Raw genomic sequence first — 26,510 nt, forward strand, 5'->3', positions numbered from 1 at the left:
TTTTGCCATACTAATTATAATGCAATGGTTTTCTGTTATTGCTAGCACAGAACTATGATAATGTTCACTTAAAATATAACTTTGTAACCGTTGAAAACAAGGTACATGATCTATTGAAACTCTCATAAGCTCAAATGGTCCATGCATCATGCGTGTAAATGTAGTTTCACTGTCATATGCAAATTTACATCTGGGCAAGTGGTGTTTCAGTTAATCATTTCAGACTTTCGGAACTACTGAGAAGTGAGTAGGCCTGAATTCACTGAGGGAGTCAGCTCAGCAATAATCAGAACAGGAGTGTCTCGAACAATTGCACTTAAGGAAAACTACCCTAGGCACAATGGTATAATGTTTTGTTGGCTAACATGGGTACTGAATGAAGCCCAAAGCCACCCAGCCAGAATCAGTGTCATTAAAATTATAATACACAGCCCTCAACTCCCATTCCTCACATTTACCTGTTAAGGTTCCATTAGATCATGTAGAAATTGAAAGAAATCAAACTGATTGATACATTGAAGGATGTCTAGACAAAGGATGTGAACAGGCCCTTGAGATTTAGAGATAAACTTGGATGAAGAATAGAGGCTCCAAGGAGGGAGGACAGGGAAAGGTTTGCAAAAATCAAACATGAGACGGCCCCATCCAGTCTAATCATGGGTGGCAGTGCAGTGTGGTGGTTCCAGAACCAGGCTTACAACAGGGTTTGATTGGAGGCTGCAGGTGAAAGAAGGACTGCAGTTGAACATTTGTGCATTCAATGCATTTCACCTTCTCATCTACCCCTCAGCACCTAGTTAATTTAAACTGCATCAATAAATATCAAGTTAGACGAATGGATAATTTGCAAAAAATGTTATATTATATATATATATATATATATATATATATACACACACACACACACACACATCTTGCCCTGGATGAGGATGTCTATTAAGCAAATGATGCCATGCTGAGCAAATAGATACCGCTGTGTTAGTACGTATGGGCAACACTCCCACCTCGTCAACACTCTTCTGCATTACCTGCAGTGAAAACAGTATGCAGAGTGGCTCTGTACCTTTCATGTTTTCCTTTTTAGAAGGAAGAAAATAGAAGGGGTTTATAATGCTTAATGAGAGAACTGTGTTTGCTCAGCAGTCAGGGAAAAACCTAACCCTGAGTGTTGATAAAAAAAAAAAGGGAGAGAGAGAACTTTCTGGTTCATGGTACAACAAAGGCGAATCGGGAGCACTGTCAAAGAATCTGCTTTCCAGAGAAGAAAGCAAAGACGCCCGCTGCTTATTCCCTACAGACCCTCCCTCAGCAACTGCTGGATCATCACTGTGAAAGTTAGTACTCTGTGCTTTGCCGCTCTCTCCCTCTGCTCTGGATCTTGCATTCGTCAAAATAGAAGCGAAAGCCAGATCACCTGAGTGTTCTCTGCTGCTGTTCTAACGCCCCGTTTCTTGCTATCAAACCCCCATGACCCATAAACACATTTTAGTCAACACACAGCATCATTGTTGCATATTCAGACTTTTCAGCTCCCCAGAGCCCGTTCTGTTGCTGCTCTGGCAAAATACCTCGGAGGTTCTGTAAGCCGCTAGTGACTGCGTGACCTTTTAGTGACCGTGAGGGACGAAGAAAACTGCTGGCAGTTGTAATGAGCCATCTGGCCAGAGCGTCGGACCGCCATCCCACCTGAATTCCCTATCAATCTCTCAGGCTTTTCACAAGGTAAGGGTGTGTGACATGCTGGGGCTGTCATTCACTCTCTTGCTCCTGTATATACACTTTGCACCATCCCTTCATACTGGCTCTGACTAGCAGGTGCTCTTTTGCTTAAAGATTCCCCTTGGAAAAATGACTTTACCGCTACCCATCAATTCATGCTTCAAGACAAGCTGTGCATATGCTCACCCAGGTTGTGAGTCACTGATCACAGCTACAAACTATCTGTTACCATTTGCATGTATCATTATGTAAACATGATTATAATTATGGAATATTCAGTGGCATGTTTTTGAGGCAGAAAAAATGTATACTGTACCAGTTAATACAAGCAACGTACACCAAATGAAAAGAAACACAAGTGGTTGTCCTTTAATGTAATTTCTGCATTCTCTCTTGGAATGTCCCTCCCTCTGGTTTGATGCAAAATGCAGTAAGTAGTAGAACTAATCAGTGGAAAAAAATAAATGGCTCATAAGTGTTCTAGAAAAATAATGTTCTAGTTTGTGGCACAAAACATTAGTATAGTTATCATAATTACCATGATAATAATGATAAGTGAATGATATAATTGCATTAAATAAAGGTTCAGGAAATATGTCAACAGCTGACAACACTAATTGGGAGCACATTGTAGACCTCTTTGGCCATCGTTGTAAAGTCACATGACATTATCAGCATACCAGTGGTTTGTGCAAAAAAGGAGAAAAGGAGCTGAGCAATCAATGACTCTCACAAAACACCTGCCTGTACATGGACAAATTTCCACCTGTGAATTAGAGCCTTGTACTATAGTCATTCTGAAATGAGGGGCTTTGAGGTAACCTTAGAGAAAGGTATAAACCACTGGAGTATAGTTGCATTTGAGCCCAACAGGGAGTGCTTAGCATGTGGCATGGTTGGATCTATTGTTGTAGACTTGCTTGCCAACAAAAGCCACACTTGCATTTGGTAATGTAGCATTAGAAAGCAAAGGTTCTAAACTGTCTTAGTAGCTTACCCCAAATAAAATAAGCTCTGCAGGTTTGCACATTGGTTAGGAGCAAAACATACTCAACTCACATTTTCAAGTCTTTCAAAGCTCCAGGGTATGCTTGTCCTGGGTCATTCCCAAAATGAACAACTAAAGACAGCCCACTCTCACTTCAGCGAGGTTCCCAGTTTTTAAGCGTAATTTTAGTTCTTTAAGCAGCAGTCCACACACAGACATTTCAGAAATGTGCCTTGCTCAGCATGTGTATGAGTATTATCACCTGAAATGCATCCCTAAATCGTTAATTGAAGACACGCCCATACAAGCAGGTGTCACTTGATGATTGCTTCAATACTGAGCTGGGTGACTTCTCCCAAAAAAAGTGGTACATTTTGTATTGAGTATACAGAAATCAAAGGAAAGAGAAAACAAATTAAATGTATATAAATGAAATGAATATATTAATTTCAATGAATTTCACTGTTCGAGTACATTTATATTCAAAAAGTACTTAAGTACTTAAGGGGGCTGACCTCCTACAGAATAAATGCCCAGTCCTTGGTTTTTTCTGCCATTTTGGCAGCAAAAAGCATTGTATTTTACTATTTCCAAGTACAGATTTAATAAAATACAGAGCCAAAACCATCAGCTGGTGAGGCAGAAAACTATGCAATGAACTTAAACACGAGCTGACAACGGCCAAAAACAATGATTTTCAGCTTTTGATTACACCTGTCGCTTCAGTAAACTAAAGCTTAACACTTCAGACCCACATTATACTTCTTAAAGCCAAAGGCGAATCAGTATTGATATGATGTAAGCTGAGCACTTCACGTAGCTAGGTAAAGTCTGATTGGCCTCTGCTTGCTTTCATTTTGTTTGGTGGCTAGCTCAACAGTATTCATACTTTTGGCCAATCAGACACTGGTGTGCTGCAGACACACAGTTCCATTAACATATATTATGTTTTGCTGAAAAGAAATTTGTTCGGTAAAATTCTCTTTCAGGGCACAATATCTAAAGATAATTATTCAACTGCTATTTTTATAGGTTCTACGTCATAACCTATGGATAGGCTGCCTGTACTGTCATATTTATACTGTATTGCACGTGAAATCCATCCATAGTTGAACACAATTTGATGACTCCACTAATGAATTGCCACTCTTGATGTGCTGAAGGGCATCAAAGTAGCTATAAACTAGAACATGCTGTTAAGTCATATTTAAAATAATACGGTTGGAGTTATGGCAGGGATGTGTTTTGGAAATATAATGAGGATAGACAATAATATGGCTGGACTGAAACACACCCCTCGCCCATAAGACCTCATGATTTCCACAATAAAACTACAATGCATTAAAAATGGGCTGTTCACAAATGTTCCCCCTGAATAACAAAAATGTAGAGTAAAATTAGATTTCATTACAAAAGCTGGATTTTATTAATGTATTTTGAACATAATGACCTATTTCAAAAACAGGGGTGGCTCCGATTAAGACCAGCTTCACTGGCTGAAAACAGCATTGTGGAATGGTGGTTAAGGATCCAAACTTGAACGTAGAAGGTTGTAGGTTTGAATATTGCATTTGTGTTCTAGGTTATACATTGATTGTGCCAGACAACATGCACAAACATGCAGGAAACATGTTTAAATATGGTTGTTTGTACAATGTACAATCTGTCTGTCTGTCTGTACAATCCCCAGTACTGCTGTTAGAAACGTCTATCAGAAAAAAATTACCACCAGAAAGCAATCTGGTAGTTTTCTGTTCTGAAAAGTTGGCCACACTGGCCACAGCATTGTTTCAGTAAATGTTCAGGTAGATCAATAAATTCGATGTAAAGTGATGATAATAAATATGATAATTAGGGTGTTTGCTAAGCAAATAAATAATGCAATATTTGCCTTGGGGATTGATTCAACGTCTTCTGCTCAGACATCTCTGAATAAACAAACAAGCAAAGTGAAATTGCGTTGTTTTTTTTTTTGTGGTAGGGAGCTATTCTAAGCGATGGAGGTTTAATAAAGTCAAGTGATGCGTAAAGGAGGGTGATTATAATGAAGGCAGAGGAGAGGGCTAAGTAAGGCGACACCCTTGCTCTGATTGCAGTTGTGCTCTCATTTTCCCTTGGGCCGGACTCGGAATGTCTGTGACTGTTAACCTCTCACTAGTCCAAGTGAACTTAGCCTGGTCTAATGACAGGGGACAGAGTAACACTAAACACCAGCCTTTTTTCTGCAAAGTAGCATCTCCTCACACAGGCATACACACTGTTGCTCTGTGTCTCATAAACCAAAAACAGTTGTTCATCATTCTGCACTGCTGTGGAAACGTGAGATTATTCAATATCCTCAACAAATTTAACGGTTTCACATGTATAATGTGTCATACAATGTATCAGATTAGTCTGAAGTGTACAAAATGCATATTGAATAGCTGTTACAAATGTGCTTTCTTGAATATACAAAACCAAATGATTATCAGTTAAATGATGTTAAATTAACTGAATTCCATTTTCATGGTACTAATTTGTTTTTCCATAACAATAAGAATGATAGCTTAATAAAACAATATTTTATTGATGTCTAGGATGGTGTCACATTTTGAAGAAAAAGAAAAAAAAAACAGAAGAGTAGAAAAAACAGAAATTCAAGATGACATTAATGTTTTATGAATAATCTCCTGTATGTGGAATGAAGGACAGTGAGAAAAGAAAAACAAAATCATTACAGAGGTGCAGAAAGTGTGTGTTTGATAGATCTGTGCTTTCTTTCTTTGCCATGCGTAGACGCACATCTGCGGCTTGGATCCAGCTCACACTGACCCGGGTCACCAGTCTCTGGCTGGCGGATAAACAGTCAGTGCTAATGTCAGGAGAGAGTGGTGCTCCATGCGTCTTGCCCTGCTTGCTCCCTGGGCCTGCAGCACACGTTCTCAGTCTAAGTGAAGCAGTGTCCCCTGCTGGATGCAGCAGGAATTGTCTCTCTTCACATGCAGTAGCATCTCGATTTCCCTCACCAATGGCATCATACACTGCTCTTTCTGTGAAGACGGTAAAAAGGACATGGACATTTTGACTTGCGAGGGGCCGCAGTTGTGAAAGCAGGACAACATACTGAACAATATTTGTTTGTGTGCCCTTTGTATAGGCAGCAGTTCTGTGCTAAGGCCTTGGCCATTTTTTTTGCTCACAGCCTCCAAAGGAGAGAGGGTAGGTCAGACAATCAGGGCAAGTGTGTGTTGCATTACATGAGGTCTGCTTGATGCAATTGCAAATGGAATGTGCATAGCACTAGTTACAAATGCATACTGTATAGTGCAGTCATTATGGTGTTTCACATTTTTCATGTCACAGCAGCCAGTCAGTCAGTCAGTCAGTCTGTCTAAAAGCAAATAATGATTCCATTACCACTTCCCCTTAACTGTCCTCCAACACTGTAATAGTGCCCAACACATTTAAATAATAGGAAGTATTTCCATGACAAACACATTACATCATCTTTGCCATTAAAATGATAATTGTTACTGCTATAATCTTTAAACTCCTGCAGGTAGTGAAAATGAAATTTGTGATGGAGTGTTCCCCAAGTGTTCTTAATTGATGTACTATGAACATTATTAAATTAAAACTATTAAAACTAAAAGAATGCCAGAAGAATGCCAAAAGACTGAAAACAAGGTAATTCAGACTGATCCAGGGAAATACAAGATGGCTGTAAATTTATGGATTTATCAAGGTAATTCCTGGAGCTGGATTCCTGACTTTTTAAAGATAACACTTATGGATAGGACATATTTATTATTTTAAAAATCATTTGGCAAAGTACCACAAAATACCACTGGTATTATAGGGGTTGATGGATTGATGATTGGGCTGAGCATAGAACGAAGCGTAACAATTAGAGGAACTGCCTTAATAGGGCTACATTTGAAATGAAGTCCCTCATGTATCGCTGTTGGGACCTCTGCAATTTCTTACACTGTAGACCGTTCTGAGAGCTTGATTCACATTCTTGACTTTTTCCATCTTGTAACATTTGCTAGGGTGCTTACATGCACTTCTTCTGTTGGAGGAAACGATAAAGACACAGAAGCTTAGAAGCTCTAAAAATGTAAAAGGAGCAACAAGACGACTTTCATATCTTATAGAGATGAGTTTTCAGGCATTTCCTTCAATTGCAAGTCAGTAGATATGTTTGACTCCTGTCTTTATAACAAATTCCAATAAACTCTGTGATCAGAATCAGAGGACACAGGTAGGAAATGGTTCACTAGGAAGTTATTTTTCGCACAGTTACAAGTACATGGAAAAACTTTCTTGCAGAGTAGGAGATTCTAGTAGGCACCGGGGAATGACACAATAGAAATGGGCAGAAGGGCCTGTTCACAAAGTCATGCATTTTTACTTAATCATCTTTGGTTTCTTTTTCTGTATTGCGTTTGAAAAAATGCCAAACTAGCTAATGGAGCTAAAAGACTATTCAGGATGGTACTGATATTATGTGAGTTACAGGCAGCTGCTGAGAGCCAGCACTGAGCGAACGAGAGAGCACAAAGCCTTTTGCCATGGAGGGAGAAGGGTGAGTAAAGGGTGAGTTGTGTAACCAGAATTACAGCAGTGCACGGCTTTGTACCCCTCTGCCAGACTTGTGTCTCAACAGCCGTCCCCAGAGGCGCAATGACCACTGAGGTCTATAGACATGTGATGACAGCCACCACGTGGAAGCACTCCACGGCACAGAGGGGAGCTCCTGTCCTGACCCAGCGCTGGGAAAAAAAAAAAAAAAAAAACTGCTGCTTTGTAGGTGGAGCCTGTCAGAGGCCACCAATCGGCATGTGATGAATACCTCGTCTCCAGATCTGCACAATAAGCCTTGGGGGGGGGGGGGGGGGCTCTGAGAGGGCCTTGACCATCATCTCGCTTGCGGCACCCGTCCAGCGGCACGTCAAGGCAGATCAGCGATGGGGGTCCTGTCTCCCCGCAGCGGCTGCAGACACAATGGCGCTGTCGCACGCTGCTTGCACAGGAGGAGAAATACAGACCCCCACGCTTGCAATCCTTTCTCATCCACGCTGACTCATAAGTGCCGCATATGCCACAGGAGCGTGATTGCTTGATTCTTCCCTTGCCGTTTTTTTTTGTGGAATTCAACATCCAAATATTTTCCACTGACACGGTGCAGTTCACCAAACGTTAAAAAAAGGGGAAAAAGACGACAGCCATAAAGCACGGAGAACTTGATTTGTTGGCCTCGAAGGCACAGGCCTACGCACTCCAGATTTCTGTGTCGCTGAGATTTGGGGTCGTGAAAGCAGTCCAGCAGGATCGTCAATCACGGCGGGAGGAGCAGTAAAGCTCAGCGGGCGGCCCTTGCTGTTTATGAAGTGCTCAACCTGCCACTCACCAGCAGCAGAGGAACAGTGATCAAACTCTCTGTAGACCCCTGACCCTGGTAGTAGCACAAGCCCAGGTGTTTGCCTTTGCCTAAAGCTCCAAAAAGGGAGGACTTGTGAGATTCCCTGGTTTTCAAATAAGAAATACATTTTTAAACACAATCCTCAAATCATAATTTTAGCTTTAAATGAAATTAAAAAAACATACACTCCAGGGTCCTCTATGGCTCACAGGTCAGTACAAGGCCTGTCCAAAGTGATGCACAGGCCCTGAGAGCACGCCGTGAGTAGTCCCCTCCCCTTTCCCCAAGCAGCCATTTGGAAGACAGCGCCACATCGCTGAACACCTTTCTCATACTCAACTTCACCGCCCAGAGGCTCCAGTGAGAAAACAGCCAAGGGCAAACCCCGAGGCGGAATTTCGATGAGTTTTGAATTTCATTCACAACAAATAATGGAAAAACCCAAGCCCTTCAGAAAAGGAAGGAGTAAACCACATAATAGCATTGTAATTCTGTGTATTTATATATTGTATATTTGTGGTAACTTCAAAGCAAATCTAAAATTGAATGCTTTTCCTTACCTTACAATTTAGTCAGAATGCATAATAAAAAGGAAGGGATGAGTATTGCAGCACAGAAATCATTTACTATAATTTTTCACACTGATATCAGCAAACAACGTTGCCCTCTCTAATACACAAGTAATGAATAGGCACTTGATTTACAACTCTCTTCAGTAAGTTTTATTATAATCTCCATGAGCACTTAAAGCATGTACAGGTGGCTGCCATGGAACATTTGGGTGATTTAATTTATGAAAAAATGGACATTTCATAAAATTTTACTTGAAACCATGTGTAGTCATTTCTCTTCTAAATTCAACTTCTGCCTGTTGGCATGAGGATAGCACAGTACTAAATTCCACATGACCAATTAAAACTCTTAGTGACAATATTTATTGCTCAGTTAAGTCAATGGACTCTGCATTCCCATATATTTAACAGATCAAGGATGTTTTACAAAGTAAAAGCAAAAACAACAGAATTTGCTAACATAATTTACTACAAGCTACAGACAGAGACAGAGAAGTAAAGCAGTACATTCTGGGCTTTTCGTGAAAGTGTTAGTGTGCAGTAGGTTTGGAAACCATGAAAAGACTTCAAATTAATCTGCATTCTTAGTTATTAAAATGTGAACAAATTCCCTAGCAAAGGTATGTACTGACATATTTTAAATTTACAGTGGTATGAAACTACTGCTTTTCAGGCAAATTCTAAAAATGAGATGATTTTCCTCAAACAACAGTGGCAACAGTTTGGGGAAGGCCCTTTCCTGTTCCAGCATGACTGTGCCCCTGTGCACAAAGCAACGTCCATAAAGACATGGTTTGATGAGTCTGGTGTGGAGGAACTCCAGTAGCCTGCACAGAGCCCTGACCTCAACCCCATCAAGCACCTTTGAAATGAATTAGAACGCTGATTGCAAGCCAGACCTTCTTGTCCAACATCAGTGCCTGACCTCACAAATGCTCTTTTGGCTGAATGGGCACAAATTCCCACAGACACACTCCAGAATCTTGTGGAAAGCCTTCCCAGAAGAGTGGAGGCTGTTATAGTTGCAAAGGCGGGGGCATCTCCATAGTAATACCCATGGTTTTGGAATGGGATGTCCAATAAGCTCATATAGGTGTGATGGTCAGGTGTCTACATACTTTTGGCCCTATAGTGTGCATAGGAAGTGGCACATAAATGTTAGCCAACAGAACTCAATGGAGTTTAGAGAAAAGGAAAATGTTTGCTCGGTGCTATTGTGTCTCTCTGAAAGAGGTATCAGATCACAGTGTTACTGTATTGGTGACTCGTTAGGAGAGAGGACTACACACTAATCAGAATGCATTAGAAGACAAGCATCTGACATAAGCTTCAAAGTAGCCCCTCTGCAAATCAAATTAGACTACTGGTAAGAGCACAGGTAGTTCACGGCTAGATCAGAACGAGGACGTTTGTTTAATGTCGCGATGGAGGAGGAGCCTCATTTTCAGCTATCTTGGGAGCTTCATAGAGGGTATTCCATTTATCTTCAGAAAAGACCCAATCGATACCTTAATTTCAACTTTTAATTAGGAGAGCTAAATAAGGTATGGCTTGTCTCAAGTTAAACACCATCCAACAGTATATATGAGCACTAAAAATAATAACCATGCCAACATCTTCTTTAATTGTGGTGCAAAGCCATAAACACAGTAATAATTAACACCAATATCGCAGCAGTGCTTTATTTCTCCATCTACAGTATATGTCTCTGGTGACAGTAACATTTCTCTAAAGCCATGGCTTCATCATTGGAGCAGGAAATGTATTCCTCCTTGAGCAACCATAAAATGTCATTCCAAAGAATAATCATCACCTGGTAGGTATGTAAAGAGTTGAAAAGGGTGCGGGACCATTAGTGCTGCAATTTGGTTCCATTTGGAAAATGTGCACCGTGGTCTTCGGGAACCACTGCAATCTGTGAAAGCTTGGCACAGTAATATGCTGTACTAGGTACATCATGTCCCTGTAATGTCTCATTTTCAAATGCAAATTTGTAGCAATGATTGCAGTGCCTCTGCTGAGCGGTCTGAGTGACAGCTGAATCTGTTTGTTGTGGTACAGGATCGTGCTGTGGTTTGGCAAAACGACAAAACCTTTAAGCAGACCGAACCGGAGCACCGCCACGTGAGGTGCGGGGTTGACACAGCGAATGCCATTTCGTCCGCTCGTTACTTTGAGTCACAATAGCTGTCATCCGTTCCTTTTGCATTTTTTTTTTCTCTGCGGCAATCTACTCTCAGCTCTCCATGGAACGGACATACTATGCAGGCTAATGTAGATGGTGCCAGCATGCCCCCTCTGAAGGGTGTCAGGGTGGTATACCCCCACCCTCCTCCCTCCCCTTCCCCTCCCGCCCGGGATGAGAGAGGCTGTGGATGGGGCCGCCAGGGGCGACGGGAGATGAATCACACGGGACAGGCAGGGAGACAGGGCCAGGGTTCTCCCCGGAGAACAGACACAGATTCAAAGGTCCACTGACAGCAGCGAGCTGGAATGAAGACCCTTAGAATAAGCAAAGTGCTTCTTTTTTTCTGAAAGCAAAAGGGCTCCGCTTGAGGACAATACATCATGATGTGGCAGAGGCAAGAGACAGCATCGTTGGAGGAGGCTAGCTGAAAGAAATAACATATATGGACAGTGGAACAAAAAAAAAACTGCACAAATGCAAGAATAAAATTTAAAGCAATATCTAAAGAGAAATGGCAAATTTTGCTTTCATTTAAAAGAAGATACATGGGAGCTCATGGAAATGATTGCTTTTTTATGAAGGGAACTGTATACAAAGAATTCACTGAAAGTTTTTTTAAACAAAGGCATATCATTGCAAATAAGTTGGTGCAAAGACTGTCTGCAGAATGCCAACTTTTAAAAACTTTGTTGACAGTAAAAAAAGAGGATGATTTCAAAAAGCTATAATGTTGAATATCCTGCTGGAATTTGTCCCCGTTCTCCGGAGTTTAGGACTGACAAACCCCTGCGGTCTCACCGGCAGGGAAGCTAGAAGCACAGTGATGGAAGGAGAATCCATCCTGTCACACTTATGACTTGTATAATCTTTTGGATGTGGCTATGAAAAAAAAAACAAACAAAAAACTTTATGCTAAAAAACTTAAGACAGCTTTGAAAAACAAACAAATAAAACAGCCAAAACAAGAAAGAGAGAGTTGGTGGTCATGCCAGCTAAAACGGGGGGAAAAAAACTGCTTCATTGGCATTTCTATAAACAAAAAAAAGATTAAGTTTTAAACTTATTTTGAAAGTATGTGCATACTCTTGGGGATTTCATAACATCATACTGTGTCCAGTGCTACTGCTAATGTGTTTTCTCAATTCCAAAGGCCTTATAATGATACATATAAGCCCTGTCATTTTCCAGTACAGCAGGTAGCAGGACACTTAAATTCATTACCAGCTCTGACTCTAAAAAGTGTGGTTCTCAACTAGGGATACTAGGTCATTTTCAAGGGAATACATCCAGGATTTATGTAAAAATTGTCAAATTCTGCAAATTCTTTATATCATTGTCATAATCAATGGTGCTGATAGAACACATCTTACATGTTTTTATGTATATATATATATATAATGATTTTTTACACACTGACATTTATTAAATGGAAGCCAACACCCATCTGACTAATAAAAGACTTTAATGAATGTACGTCTGTCATTATATGCTAATTAAATGGTACTCCAGGCACTGTTTTAAGTGTTGTCATTAATTTCTCCTGCATTTATTAATTATTCCATGGCAGACACAAGCTCTGAGGCCAGGGAGGGGCCTTCAGAGCAGGGGTTTAAATTAGCAGGGCCATCAGTAAAGGTGCAGAGAGCAGAGGAAAAGCACACATCTCGGGTCCCCCTCAGATTCTGCCGTTGTTGCTGGAAGAACAAAACTAGGTCAGCCTCTGGAACACACAGCTGACAGCTTTAATTCCATTTTCAGGGCTGCGAGAGGCCCCCTTGTTTTCCTGGAGTATAATTGGGATACATCTTTTTGCAGAAGTCACGGCCCAGTTGCCGAAGCCTATATCAGGCCCTGACAAGACTATTCAAAGAGGCATTCGTTCCCGGGCTCAAAAAAACAGTGTCTTTACTCAACCCATGGGCACGCAAGGTTTCTCTCCATTAATGCAGTGACAGAGTGCCATCCAGTGGACGGATATGGGTATTACATACATAATTACAATTCACAACACTCATCTTTCTGATGTTAGGCTAATAAAAGGCTAATAGTTTCACAGTTGATTAAAACTCCTCTCAAAATGTATTCACAGTATTCAAATGCTGAATAAAAAGTACAAGGCACTTTGCTTTGTTGCTGCAACACTTCAGAATGGAGCCCTAAAATGATTAATTTGTAGAATCTCAAGTAGGTTTTGTCTGCTTTGTCCTGAAATGATGCTGTTGGTTAGAATCCTAGACCTCCAGGTCCTTTTATGGAATGACATTTTGTCACAGATCTTCTCTAAATAATGTTCTTGTCACACAGTACTCCAGAGAGATATTAACTCCACGTAGCAGAGGAAGATCAACCTTTATTTATTGAAACTGCTTGCATACAAAATATATTGCACTATAACCAAACAATGTCAACATAAACCCCAATCTGTTCCACTAATATGTACAAAGGAAATATTGCCCTAAGTGCAGTGACACAGAAGGTCAGTCCACCCTGGTTCAGTATCTACAGTATTCCTGTTTTCATTTACGTTTTTTAAACCATGAAAGCCTACAATGTGTGCAAGAAACGTTTTTTAATCATCTTAAGTTCATATACATTCCCATAATAAATAACTAGAAATCAGTCTTGTTTGGCAACACGTAATAAGACGTCTCGTGTCTTTTATGAGAAACTGCAGCGAGCTGCGACATCTTGCCATTTACGTTCGGCTTCAGATGCACGTGTAATGAAAATACTGAAAGTAAACGGTCTTCGCTGTGGGCGCGTTCAGTTTAACACCCATCTGGAGGGGCCACACTCCATTCTGCCTCCATGCTGAGGACACCTTGTTCATTAAAAACACTTGCTGAGAAGGTTCTACAAAAGGACCTTCGGCACCACTGAAATGTTAAACATTTGAAGGCATTTTAAACCATACTGTGATTATTTTTACTTAATTACTATTATTGTTGGTGCCAGTTTTAAAACTGAAGCCTTCACAGAATTTGAACATAAAGTGTCCCCCTGGCCTGTCTTCTACTATCTGCATGAAGAGTGAACCCACTCAAAATCTTATACTGAAGAAACAAACGGGTTAGCTTATTTTTGCAGTTTTTTTTTTTTTTCTTTTTCTTTACGCAGATATGTTTAGAATGAAACCCCTCGGTGGAGTCTCAGACGAATCCAAGACAAGACACCTTGTTTGTGTGGTCACTTGTGCTATGAGAAGCAGGGGTAAGCATCAGCCATGAGAGTGTTTGTTTCTCAGCTACTTGCCAGACACAGTCGCACATAAAGGGTGGGTCAAGCCAGCCGCTGGCTGAAAGTTCACAGCTGTACGATACGTAGGCCTGCAGCTGAGAGGATCCAAAAGAATAAAAAGCCTAACCTCACAGTGGGTCTAGAATTGTGGGTTTAAAACAGCCTCAAGTCTTCTCACATGTAAACTAACACATTACGCACAAGCGCAGATCAAATAAGACATATGGTTAATAGAGAACTAAAAAATCATCGCTCCCTTATGCATCTCCTATAGCATGTTAAACTGCAAAGTAGATTCATACTTAGCAACAAGTTTCAGACCATGTTTTGCAATGCTGACAGCATACGCCACCTGCTGAAGAAATCTTACATAACATTCTGGTTTATTATTATTTTCTACAGTAGAAAATATTTGCAGAGAACACAAAATTGTTAAGAAGTGCGCATTTGGAAGTTTGATCCCGGAACAACGGCAACAAGCTTTTAACAATGAGATAATGTACAGTATGCAACCAATTGCTTTGCGTCTTCAAAAGATTTTGTGTTAAGGGCATAGAAATGACCAACACAGAAGTTGGCAGCAAATTGTTTCTTATGACGAAATTTGAAATGAAAACATCCAGAGAGAAAAACGAAGATCAAGCCTGTCAATTTGATGAGAAAAGAGAGACTTGTCCTCTTTAACTCCACTGGTCAGAAAGTCCAAAGCTGGGCTATGGTTTCCCAAAAAGTATGTCATTTGCTAGCTTTGGCATGGGGGTGGGGTGGGGGGCAGAGGAGCACTTGTTTGGCAGTCAAGTATTCTGCATACTTAAATTACCAGCTCTGTTTAGTGGTTGTTCTGTTATAAGAAATGAACAGTGTACAACACCCTTATAAGACGAAAGTAGATTCAAGAATGTCCACAGTTTTTTTTAAATACCCAAATATAATACACTTCCTCTTATGAAATGAACTATTCTTACAAGTAACAAACAGAAGTCCTGTCTCGCTCATGCCAAGACCGCCTTTGAGCATGATCCTAGAGGGGGAGAAAAACAGCATTCTGACAATCACGTGTACTGTATAAACATATTTAGCGGCTATGTCTTATGTCGTCATGTCGTATAATGCATGTACTTGCATTCTACATGTACATCCGTTATAACTGCAAAGCAGTGTTCAGTTTCTTTCTAAACGTCTGTCCCCTTTTGCAAAACGAAACCCTTCCCTCGCCGTTATTCTAGACATCAGTGCATGACAAGGAAAAGTTTTACATTTCATTTACCAGGTGGATTCTTGTTTTTTTTTCAATGTTAAAAATAAAGGTAATGAAACGCATGCATTCCCCAAGAGAAGAACCTATTTTCTCTTTTGATGAATGAACAAGTTCTTTACAGATCAGTATTTTACATTAGTGTTGTCCACGTCTTCTTCCCTGATATAGAAATCCAATTATGATACTGTCCACACTAGATTAAAGGCACAGATCAGACAGATCAGAGTTTCTCTTTTTTTTTTTTTTGTCTTTTTGCTAATGATGCAATGGTTGTGACTTCACATCGTCGTGGACCATGTGAATCGCTGGCGACACCGGCACCAAAACACGCACGCCATGTTAAGTGGCACGAACAGAGGCGTCAAGCGCTTATTAATCAAACCTCGAAGGTGGAAATAAAGAAATCGCTTTTAGATGTTATGCAGCACACAGAGTATGAGAACCTATCCTTCTAGAATACACATTTCATCAGTTGGTTTTTTTTGTTTTGTTTTCATTCTGCCAACAGCTTGTATTCGCTTGATAGGTAGTCATCTAGAAATTCACTTACAAAAAAAAAAAAAAAATCTGTAACTTCTGCATCATGTCTAACACTCTCTAATTCGCCCTGACCCTCATCCTCGGCTTTCCTGGATTGCCCTGACCCATGCACAGCCACCCGCGCTCGTGGCCTCCCTTCCCAATGCAGAAGTGAATGCTTTCGACACAGTTACAGAGTGTGCTTATTTCCCACGTCTTTGCGACAGCCCTACCGACCCAGTTCTCTTTGGCCTAATGTGTCTCTAATGATGAAGCGTCTGGATTGATGGAACAGTAGAGGAGGGGACAGCTGCAGGGAGGGGGGGGGGGGGCCTTGCCTACGACACCCCGTTCACCAGCGCCTGGGGGCCGTCCGGGTTCTCCTGCTTCTCCTTCTTCATCCCTCGCTCCTTGGCGGGTCTCTGGCGGCTGCCCCCGTTGCCGACCGCGCCCCCGTCGCCGGGGGGGCCCTGGGGCGCTTTCGTGTGAACGCTGCGCTCGTTGTTGCCGTCGATTCGGATCTGTGGCGGGGGGGGTGGGGGGATGAGAGTCATGTCAGCTTGCCGGAGTCACAGCTGTCTGCCACTGGGCTGTGTCAGTGCCACATCTTCACCTCAGCATGTGTGAACGTGGTGGGAACACCAGGCAGCTTCTTTAGAAGTTCAAATGAATCAGCTAAACCACTGCTATACAATGGCTACATTTCCGAAAAGGGAGTAAGCATGTGGGTGCTCTTTTAAGATTTGCTTATGCACTCAAACGCAAAATCTAGAAGGCTGAGATGGTACAAAGCTCATGAAAGGTGAATGTATTAATAATAAGATTTCTCGGCTGTTCAACGCTATCTCGTTTTGAAGACTTAATTATGAATGACCTTTTTAAAGTCACACACAGTAGCGCACAAAAGAGCTCATCTGAGAGCCATCTGCATTTCAGGGACAGAGGGATTTTTTGTGAAGCCCTTTGGCTGCTGGACAGCTATGTTCATGCAATGCAGCAGATGTAATTTAAATGTGGCATGCATGAAAATTGGATAATCATAGTTAAAATGACCCTGTTTCATGTTCCGTGTGTCACATGCCACAAAATCAACTGATTTCATTTTGCATCTGGAACTGAAGAAGTAGTTTTCTTAAAACGGCGAATTGTGACACCCAGTGGTGAGATGCTGTAACAGCACCTTCTTTCCCAAAGTGTGTGAATATCGTACACAGGAGAGGACTCTATAATCACCAGACTCCTTACCTGCAGGGAGTCCTCCTGTGGTCGTGGTTTTGCATCTCTGGAGTTGCGTGAACGGGACTCATTCCACTGCATATCTTCAGTTCCTTAAAAGACAAAACAGCACTTAGATATTACAATAATAAATGTGCCTTGCCAGTTTGCCAATTGTTGCCACAAAATAGATTTTCTGTTCTGACCAGCAAAACAGGTTAAATACCACTAATGCTCCACTTGAGCAGGATGGGATGGTACAGGTGTGGCATAATTTTCTATTAATGTGTCAAAATTTGCAACAGTATCACTATTTTTTTAAAGAATTACATACACAATACTAAATATAACTCAACATTAAGTGTGAAAGTTTGTACATGTGAAGAAGTACCACTTCAGAAGGATATTCATTGTATGAGCAGGCAGTTTGTCTGGTAGAAATAAATGACACTTCACCACGGCTACTGCCAGAAGATACCCTCAATGCCCTCAAACAGTAACCCTTGTAGCACTGACCTTTGTAGCCCCCTCCTCCCCTGCCTCGCCCCCCTCGGCCTCGAGAGCCCCCGCCCCGTTTGCGCCCGTCGCCCCGTCTGGGGAACCCCCCGCTGTCCTCGTCAGTGGGGGCCAGGGACCAGTCGCTCAGCTCGTCCTTGTGGTCTGACTCTGTCTCTGATGCATTGGAGGCCTCTGAATTGGTGCCTGGGGGAATGCCGTTTTGGTACAAAATGGTTTAAGTGTCAAAGTATCACTCAGCTCATGAGCATTATTATTCAGAAATGTTTTTATAGATAATCTACTCATAGGTAAAAAAACCCATACGTAACATTAATATTTTTTCTTCCTCACTGGTAATAAAACCCTTCTCAAACAAAAAAACACTATGAATTGGCTGGCTATTTGCTATTGCTGATCAGTAAACAAGGGTCAAAATGTCATGGGTTTGTGAGTCAACAAGAAAGCCGGCCCACAAAAACGCCTGGTAACCCAACAAAATCCTTAAATGAATCACCCTTTCATTCCCGGTCTTAATCAGATGCTACAAGACAAGTTCAAAAGCAAAGATATTCTGGTACTCCTGGGCTAAAATTTTCTCTTGTTTCCTGTGGGTCACATCCATTTCCCAGGACAGAAATCTCACATACTAAATCAAATCAACATTTGTCATTTGGTTTACTTGGCAACATATTTCAAATTCTCATCTAGTATCATAATGTAAACCAACATTTTAATGCTGAACTCTAACAGAGCATTTTAGAACATCACAGTCTGTCTTCACGGTAATATGAATAGGTTAGGTTTAATTTGATTTCTATTTTTAAGAACTTTGAATAACTATTTTCATTTCCTTAACAGGGAACTTCATTCAGTGACTCAAAGAAATCAACACATTGCAAAAATTGTTAGCATCATATGCAATCTGTTTACAATTTCACTATCACAACCTGAAGGCAATTAGAACACGATTTAAATCACAATGAAGTTAAGCAATATTCAATCACATTTAAGTCATCAACTCATTTAACTTTATATGACATATAGCCTGTGCTCATTACAAGCAGCCATATCTAGCCATCTAGTTTCCTGGTTCAATGAAATATCAAATATCGGGCCTTACTTGCTTTGTTGTGAAGACAGAAGTGAATTATGAATTCCATGAATTCAGAAGCATGAAACTAGACTTGCGTCTAGTCTGTGTGATGAGCTACAGAAAGAAGCCTACTGTGCATTTGTTTACAAGTGATGCGAGATGCAAGTTAATTGCTTTGCCTTCCCATAGCGTAAATATTCATGTTAACAATGCTTTTTTTTATGTTACACGCCTTACCTTTTAGATTAAGCAGTTCATTTTATGGCCTTAATTTTGATGCTGTTCATCAAAATTCATTAGGGGAGATGGCTAAAACCTCACAAAACAAACAAGTATTCTGTGTTCTTTGAATTAACACAAGAATATCAGACTTGACCTTGTTAAGATGTTAAGGAAGTCTACAACTGTAAAAAATCTACCCTTTTAAATTCAATTTCTGCAGTGTCTAATTGATGTCAGATTAATACAATACACTTGTCTCTAAACATCTCCTTTGTCAAAATGGAGGCAGGTATGTGGAGCCCCATACCTGATGTGAAGGTGGGGCCGCGCCTGCCACGTCCTCCCCGGCCAAAGGGCTTCCCCCCTCGAGAGGGCCCCACGCTGTCGTCCGTGATGAAACCCTTCTCTTTATCGGGGCGCCCTGCCGAGGCCCTGGGCCCCCCGCCGATCTGACGGAGCTGTTCGTCGATCTGCAGCCTCTCCATCCGCAGCTGGTCCACTTCCTGCGGAGCGGGAGGGAAGGGGCATGTACAGATCGCTCTCTCATCGGACTCTATGATCCACAGCTTGCACTGATCCACACTGTCGTTGTGGCCACCAGTAAAATTGCAGCCACAGACATTTTGCAGGACAGGCCTCTAAAACATTTTAGAGATTGCTGCAGATGGGGAAATCCATGAATCCTACACTGTTCCAATAGTATATACATGCTATTGAGAGACATATATGGGGGGGACTTCCTGTTCCTGTTCCACAGGAACATTTACATTTTCAGTAGAAAAACAACGTGATAATAAAAACAGGTAGCCAATCTGTGCAATTACACAATGCCATAAACATGGGTGTGGTCCTCTGCAACCTGGCAGCAGACAGTAAGGACAGGAACAGGGAGTGCTGCCCAGTGTAGGTATTTGTGCTGCCCAGTGTGGGTTATTTAATGAAATCAAATCTCAAATATGTAAATGGAAAGGATCTCCTGTGGTAACCAGGTCTATTTACTTCAGCTCTTTCTAACCACATCTGCAGGAAGACGTTTGAGAACAGGCAGCTCAGTGCAGCGTATGGGACGACGGGGTGTCCCCTCACCTTCAGGTAATTAAGGTGGTAGTCCAGCAGCACGCGTGCATTCGAGATGCTCTCCTTTGTTCCCACGAACACAAACGGCACCATGCCCTGCTGAGAGGAAAAGGGCAAAGAGAAGCTAGAAGTAGGAGCGAGACCGGGGGAAATTCCACTCACGGTAGACTCGCATGTCATTTGCAGCATTCTCACTTTGAATGGATCCATTTCGGTACAGCCCCTCACCTCATCCTGTGATGGGTTTTTTTTCTCGTTCTCTGCCTCAATCCTCACTCTGACGACTCCAGACTTATCCACCACCTCTTGGATGAGTTTCCCATTTTTACCAATGACTTTCCCTAGAAAAAAAATAAGAAAAAAATCTTGACCAAGCTTACTGAAATAAGTTTAATCAAGGGAAGAAAATGCTTATTTCAAGGTATAAAAATTGAGTTTCTTGCCACCTTACCCACTAAATTCCTGGGGACTTTGATCACATCTTCTGAAAATTCAAGGAAACTTCTGGCCTTCCGTACTGCCTCTTGGTCCTACAGTTCAAATGCACAAACTATAAGTTCAAGCATGCCTCACACACATTTCACTTCCTTGTAACTAGATGCTAGTCGCGCATTACAATAATTTGCTAAGAATGTGTCCTTAACCGGGCTGACAAACACAACTAGCAGATTCAAATATTATTCTTTTGTAGAGGGAGATAATCACTGAAGAAATTCAATAAAATACCTAGCTCCAGAGTACAATGATATCTGGGAACAAACCAAACCAAACCAAGAGCCTCATTTACAGACTACTATCATGGAGTTCAAGTTCAAAGTTCCATCAGTAGATGCTGAGCAATATCACATCAAGACACTTCATAGCCACGATTTGAGTTTCTGGGTCTACTCTTCAGTCAAATTTCTAGTATTGTAGGAGGAGTTTAGGGAAACCAGGCAGACTCATGATGGAGGATGTCTGCAAGATGTACAATCCAGTTTAGGGAAAATCTCAGAGCGACAGTCGCAGTGCTCACCCTACCTCTCCATAGATGTGGAAGGTACAAGTCTCCTCATCCAAGTCAATAGTGGTCACCCCGGGCACCTTCCTGGCCTGCTGGATGTTGGCACCATGGGTGCCAATGGCCAGGCCCATCAGGTCGTCCCTAACCACAAACTGTTCATGGAACCGGGATGCAAGCTGCCGAGAGCTCTGGTGATGCACATAAAAACCCTAAGTTTGCCAGGTGTTCACACACTGACAATATGGCAGTGTCAAAATAGCTGAAATTCTGCTCTTTTAAAAGTGTCAAACAGTCAAGCCTGGTTAATTAGTCCTTAAGACTTTACAGCACATTTTTGCTTCAACAATGCCCTTATCAAAAGTGAACTGAAAAGCTTGTGTCTGAAAGATCCTTCTACACAGCCGTGCGTAATCACTGAGGGAATGACAGTGCCTTGCTCTAGGATCGAGCACCATACCCAACAGCTGTGCTTACAGGCCCAGTTTGCTAACCACTGCAGTACCTCCAGCTGCCTGCTCGCCTCCTCATTCCTCAGCATCAGAGACAGCTTGGTGCGCAGGCTCCGGAAATGCATGTCGCTCAGCATCGTTGCCCGTTTGGCCGTCACCTCGTTGACAGACTGCAACAAAAGAGGGACATTGCTGCAAGACTCCAAAAGCGGCTGAACTAAAAGCTCACAAAACCACACAACATACCAGTATCACAAGCTGCTTTTTGTCCGGATCGTACGTCACGTTGAACGCTCCCACAGCCTTCTTGAAATCTTTATGCGCCGTGTCTTTTGCACACCTTTGAGACAAAAGCAATAAATAAATAAATAACAACTATCACCCAAATATTCTGCTGAATGAATTCTTTGAGCTACAGAGATAAGTCATTTTTATAAGCAAACAGAACATGTGAAAAGTATGATGACAGTAACAATATTTGAACATCAAATGGAAGCTATGAAGCTATTAGAGAAGAATGGTGGGGATACATCATATTTCTACCAATATATCAGCAGTATCATATCACATGGAAAACGCCCGTTCAATTATGGGTAGCACTTACATTTGCCGCAAGTCTTCTGGGACATCCAGTCTGACTTTAAGGAAGGTGTTTTTCGTGGCTGGCTTGTTTGGGTTCACAGGTCGTAGTCTCTCTAATGTGACAATTTCATTGAGTGTGGCATCACAGGCTGCATATTCTATTACATAAAACTGTGGGACCATGGCAAGCAAGAAAAAAAAAAAAACAGACAACATGAATATCACCTTTTGTCTTTTGTGTCAATTAACACATTTATTTTCATATCACAGAATACCACAACAATCCACAAGGGCCTTTGATCATTTTAAATTCAATCTACACTATAATTCAACTGGTAGTGTTTAGGTTGCTTGCACTTACGGAATTGGCAAAATTAATGTTTGCATTTTTCATCTGGGTATTTTCTTGTTCCATGAGTCAAGGATTATGATTACACTGACCAAATAAAAATAAGCATACATACATTTTTCATACCCATAATGGCCTTCACCACACAGACAAAAAAATTCAATAAACATGGTAATAATGAACAATAACAATAGCAGAACAATCACATTATCCTCAGTCTTCCACAAAAGTTGCTCACCTCCCCCTTCACCATCCGAACTTTTGCTAGCCACCATCCGCAGGGCTCTTTGTCATTGGCCCTTGAGTATACCTGTCGCAATAAAAGACTGTTTGTGATCCATGCTGGGCACTGCTATATTGAACAGCCTCAGAATGATCAGTATAATTAGGACATAGAGTACAAGCCGTTCAACGTGATGATGTTTGTGCTTGAATATTGGCCAAACATTAACAAAAATAAATGTCTGGCCCTGATTCAAGATGGCTGTGATGTAGTTTGCTGTTCATTTGGAAAAGCAAGTGCTGCTATGCAGAAAATACATTTTGGTCACTTTTTACTTTGGGTGACCACCAAACACAAAGTTGTGCAAATTAAACAAATATAAGTTTTTAATCTAGTTAATTTCATTTAAGGACGAATGTCATGGTAGTTAAAGTTGCTGCACAGGTGGTTCCAAATATGATATCCACTATTATGCCACAGACAAAAGTCCTTCCACTTCTTTCCAATCTTTGTGTGGTCTTCAATACAGGTCTCATGGGGCCTAGCTTGGTTATAGTGTGTTTGATTACTCCTCACTCTGTTTGATGTGCCAGAAGATTGAAAATCCATGTCCATTATTTACAGCACGTACCTCAACTTCATCGCTCTCATTTATCTCTTTGTGAAAACCAGTGGGTGGGGGAAATCGAACATCATGGAAGGGAATCTGTCGCTCTGGCTGCCAACTGGAAGGGAAGAAAGAAAACATTAAAACGAGGGCAAATCATCACAAATAAAGAATGAGATAGGCAGTATATCAACACACAGAACACGGAGTGCCCTTTTTCAGCAGTCACATTTATTTCTAGCACACAGTCGTCGAACGAAAACAAGCAATGCTATACCATGACAATAAAATGACTCTGAGACTACACGGAGTGTAGCGTAGAATCTTGGCCTGTTATACTTTTAGTCATTATGTTGAGTCTCATTATGGTGTGAGTCTCCCTTCAATCGAATTTTGCTGACATCATCTCAACAATACTTTAAGGCAAGACACTTATTTTACACCGTAAAAATATTCAGAATGATACTTACTTATTCTCAAATGTCACAGTGACAGAACCATCATGTACGTCCTTCACAAATGCCTGAAATGAACACTGGAAAGTTAGGAAAACAAACTAAACAATCTCAGGTTTATTCTGACTTTACAGATGCTATCCTGATATCTTGACAGGAAAGGGCTGTTTACCTTTCCAGCTGCAACTATGTAATGGTAGGGATTAACAGTTAAGAAAACAGTGCACTTATCTCGGGGTGCTTCACAACAACACTTCTCAAAACTTAAATATTTTATACAAAGCTCCAGTAAAGAGACAGAGGTGCTATCGCGATTAACGTGGTTCAGGGGTCGTGTGCTTCAGCTAGTTCACAATTTACTATGGATAAGGGCTGGAAGACAAACAGGTCAGTACAAACACTGAAGAGACAAGAGAAAAACACTCGATGCTAATGTTAACTACGACGATGAATCTGGACATTCACAATGAATGCAGCCAAATAGCTGGCTTACTTAGCAATAATTCATAACATTAACAGTAACTCTTGTCAGAACGAGGGTATCAATGAGGCCGCTACAATACAGATGTGAGACGAATGGAAACGTCCTTATTAAGAAAGGAAGCAATCAGCTACTCAACCAGCCTGGTTACTAATTATCATTTAGCTAGAAACGTACATGCAAATGTACAACAAACTTACAGTAATCAATTACACCTGATTGGGTGGGGCAGACAGCGACAGTCAAGTCTGACAGCTGACAACTTAGCTACCTGCAAATTTAAAAAAGCTGGCAAGACTGCTCAAAATTCATATTGTATTCAGTCCAGCTAGACAACATTACACAGTAGGTTAGCTAGCTAGCTGGCTAGTCAGAAGTTGACGTAGCAAGCTAGCTTCCTAGCTACTATGGAGAAGGACGCACACAATGTCAATGATGCATAGCGAAACAATTACCTGTTAGCTAGTTAGGTAGCGTCATTATACTGATAACACCCCACAAAAACAATTGCGCAAACAGCTAACTGGCAAGCTAATCGTGCACATAGTAATCGTCTGTTAAGATATCTAGCTAGCAACTAGACCACTACACACTAGCAGAACACAGTAGGCTGGGCCTTGTCTTGTAGCTTGTTTTAGCATTTTGATGGCAGCAACTTGGATCGGGGCCTAGCTTCTCTTGGTAGATAGCTAGCGTTGTGCGTGATCAGTGTGCAATATTACAGTCAAACGGTGTGGGTGATGCACATCGGTGACCGACCAGGAAACGTCAGACAAGAGTGGAAATGACAACAACACAATCAATAAATGGCTGACCCACGTTCAGTTAATGGGGAACGTACCTTGTAGAATGCTCCACTCGTTCCTCTGACTTCCACGGCTAACTCATCCATGGCTGCAACAATTAAATGCAAACGGGAACACAGTATGTTGCTTCGGTCCCTTGAAAATCCCCCCCAAAACACGCGGCTTTTCCTCGGCACCGTTTCTTACCTAGGCGTAAAGGAGTGAACTTCCAGTTTTCTAAAGAAATGAAAGTGAAACATTCATATCTTGTACGCAGACAGTTCGCACCAGCTGCTCCTGAGTGCATTGATGTAAACACAAGAGCCTCCCTATTTCACTCGTCACGTGATCGGGGTTTGCCTCAAGCACGCGAATTCTTATCAAGACTACGTCCAAATGCCAGAGGGAGCGCGCATTTTACTTTTATTTCAAGCTGGCTTACTTCGCTGATAATGTAAAACAAAAAGCTGGGGGGTTTGTTATTCTTTACGGTTAGTGAAAATTGCAATAACATTGTCTTTATATTGAATTTATAAGGAGTTTATATGGTGCTGTAGCTAATAGGTAATTGCTGGTGGTTAAAGGCCCACTGTTGTATTAGGGAAGTTGTCCAGGAATCCAAGTCGCTTTTGTGACATGGGCACTCAGGTAGTGGTTGCCATGCGTTGTCAGCAAATCATTTTTGTCTTGAAGCAATCATTTTTGAATAGTGACAGATTGTGGCATAACAGATAACATGGCCACTACTAAGTTAAGTCGTATGCAACCTTAGCTGTCTTAGCTTTCGTCGAACTGGCCAGTTTGATAGTGTTACGTTACTCTTTTGTCTAGCTAATAATTGCCTATAGAAAACATGGAATGGTACCCCCCCATATGAAAAACAACTGGCTAGAACCACTTCACGTGCAAAGAGTAAACAAAATCACTTCCCAGCATTCCCAGCACTTTCCAACCTTTCAAAAAAGGTTACATTTCAAGTGAGTTTGCTGTCACAACAGGACTCTTAGTAGGCTACACGAATACAATATTACATTGCTGGCATTTAGCAGATGCTCATATTCAGAGCAACATACACAGTACAAATGTTACATGTTATCCATTTATACAGCTGGATATTTGTACTGAGGCATTCTGGGTTAAGTACCTTGCCGAAGAGTATGGCAGCAGTGTCCCAGCAAGGAAATCAAACCAGCAACATTTTGTTTACGAGCCCTGCTCCTTGTTATAAAACTTAGAAACTACATGGTGTGAGAAACTGGGTTTGAGTTTTTTTGTATTGTACAACAATAACAAAACTGCAGCAAACAAGGACAATGAGAAAATCAACCTGATAAGACATGAAAATGTGATGGGGATGAAGAGGAATACATTTTTTTCTTGTCTATGGTGCTACAGTGGTTTAATAGTGGTTTCGGATATGAATGATTTGCTTGGGGGCTGAACATGCAGACCACAATGTACTGTAGTGAAGTAGTGGTCTTGGTAGTATGCACCACTCTTTCCTATCAGCCTGCCCAAGAGCTGGCTCAACAGATTCTTGTCTGAAAGCCATACACCATTGTATTGAATGTTATATGTAATGAAAA

General features: G+C 41.4%; 1 protein-coding gene across 3 annotated transcripts; it reads right to left on the reverse strand.

Moving 5' to 3' along the window:
- Positions 1-15,249: 15,249 nt before the first annotated feature.
- Positions 15,250-25,242, reverse strand: fmr1 (FMRP translational regulator 1). Of its 3 annotated transcripts, none has more exons than XM_036548349.1 (16): positions 25,132-25,242; positions 24,981-25,033; positions 23,674-23,726; positions 23,228-23,321; positions 22,612-22,683; positions 22,047-22,195; positions 21,689-21,782; positions 21,496-21,612; positions 21,011-21,181; positions 20,442-20,520; positions 20,219-20,331; positions 20,000-20,086; positions 19,221-19,416; positions 17,617-17,802; positions 17,131-17,213; positions 15,250-16,406 (listed from the first exon to the last, which is right to left on the reverse strand). In XM_036548349.1, exons 1-16 carry the CDS (start codon positions 25,229-25,231, stop codon positions 16,224-16,226), a joined length of 1,830 nt encoding a protein of 609 aa, XP_036404242.1. In that variant the 5' UTR covers positions 25,232-25,242; the 3' UTR covers positions 15,250-16,223. The 3 variants fall into 3 exon arrangements, with proteins under 3 accessions (XP_036404242.1, XP_036404241.1, XP_036404240.1); XM_036548348.1 differs by having other exon boundaries at positions 20,000-20,089; XM_036548347.1 differs by having other exon boundaries at positions 20,000-20,331.
- Between the last annotated feature and the right edge of the window lie 1,268 nt (positions 25,243-26,510).

Source organism: Megalops cyprinoides, chromosome 16 (assembly GCF_013368585.1).
Source record: "Megalops cyprinoides isolate fMegCyp1 chromosome 16, fMegCyp1.pri, whole genome shotgun sequence".
Classification (NCBI taxonomy): Eukaryota; Metazoa; Chordata; class Actinopteri; order Elopiformes; family Megalopidae; genus Megalops; species Megalops cyprinoides.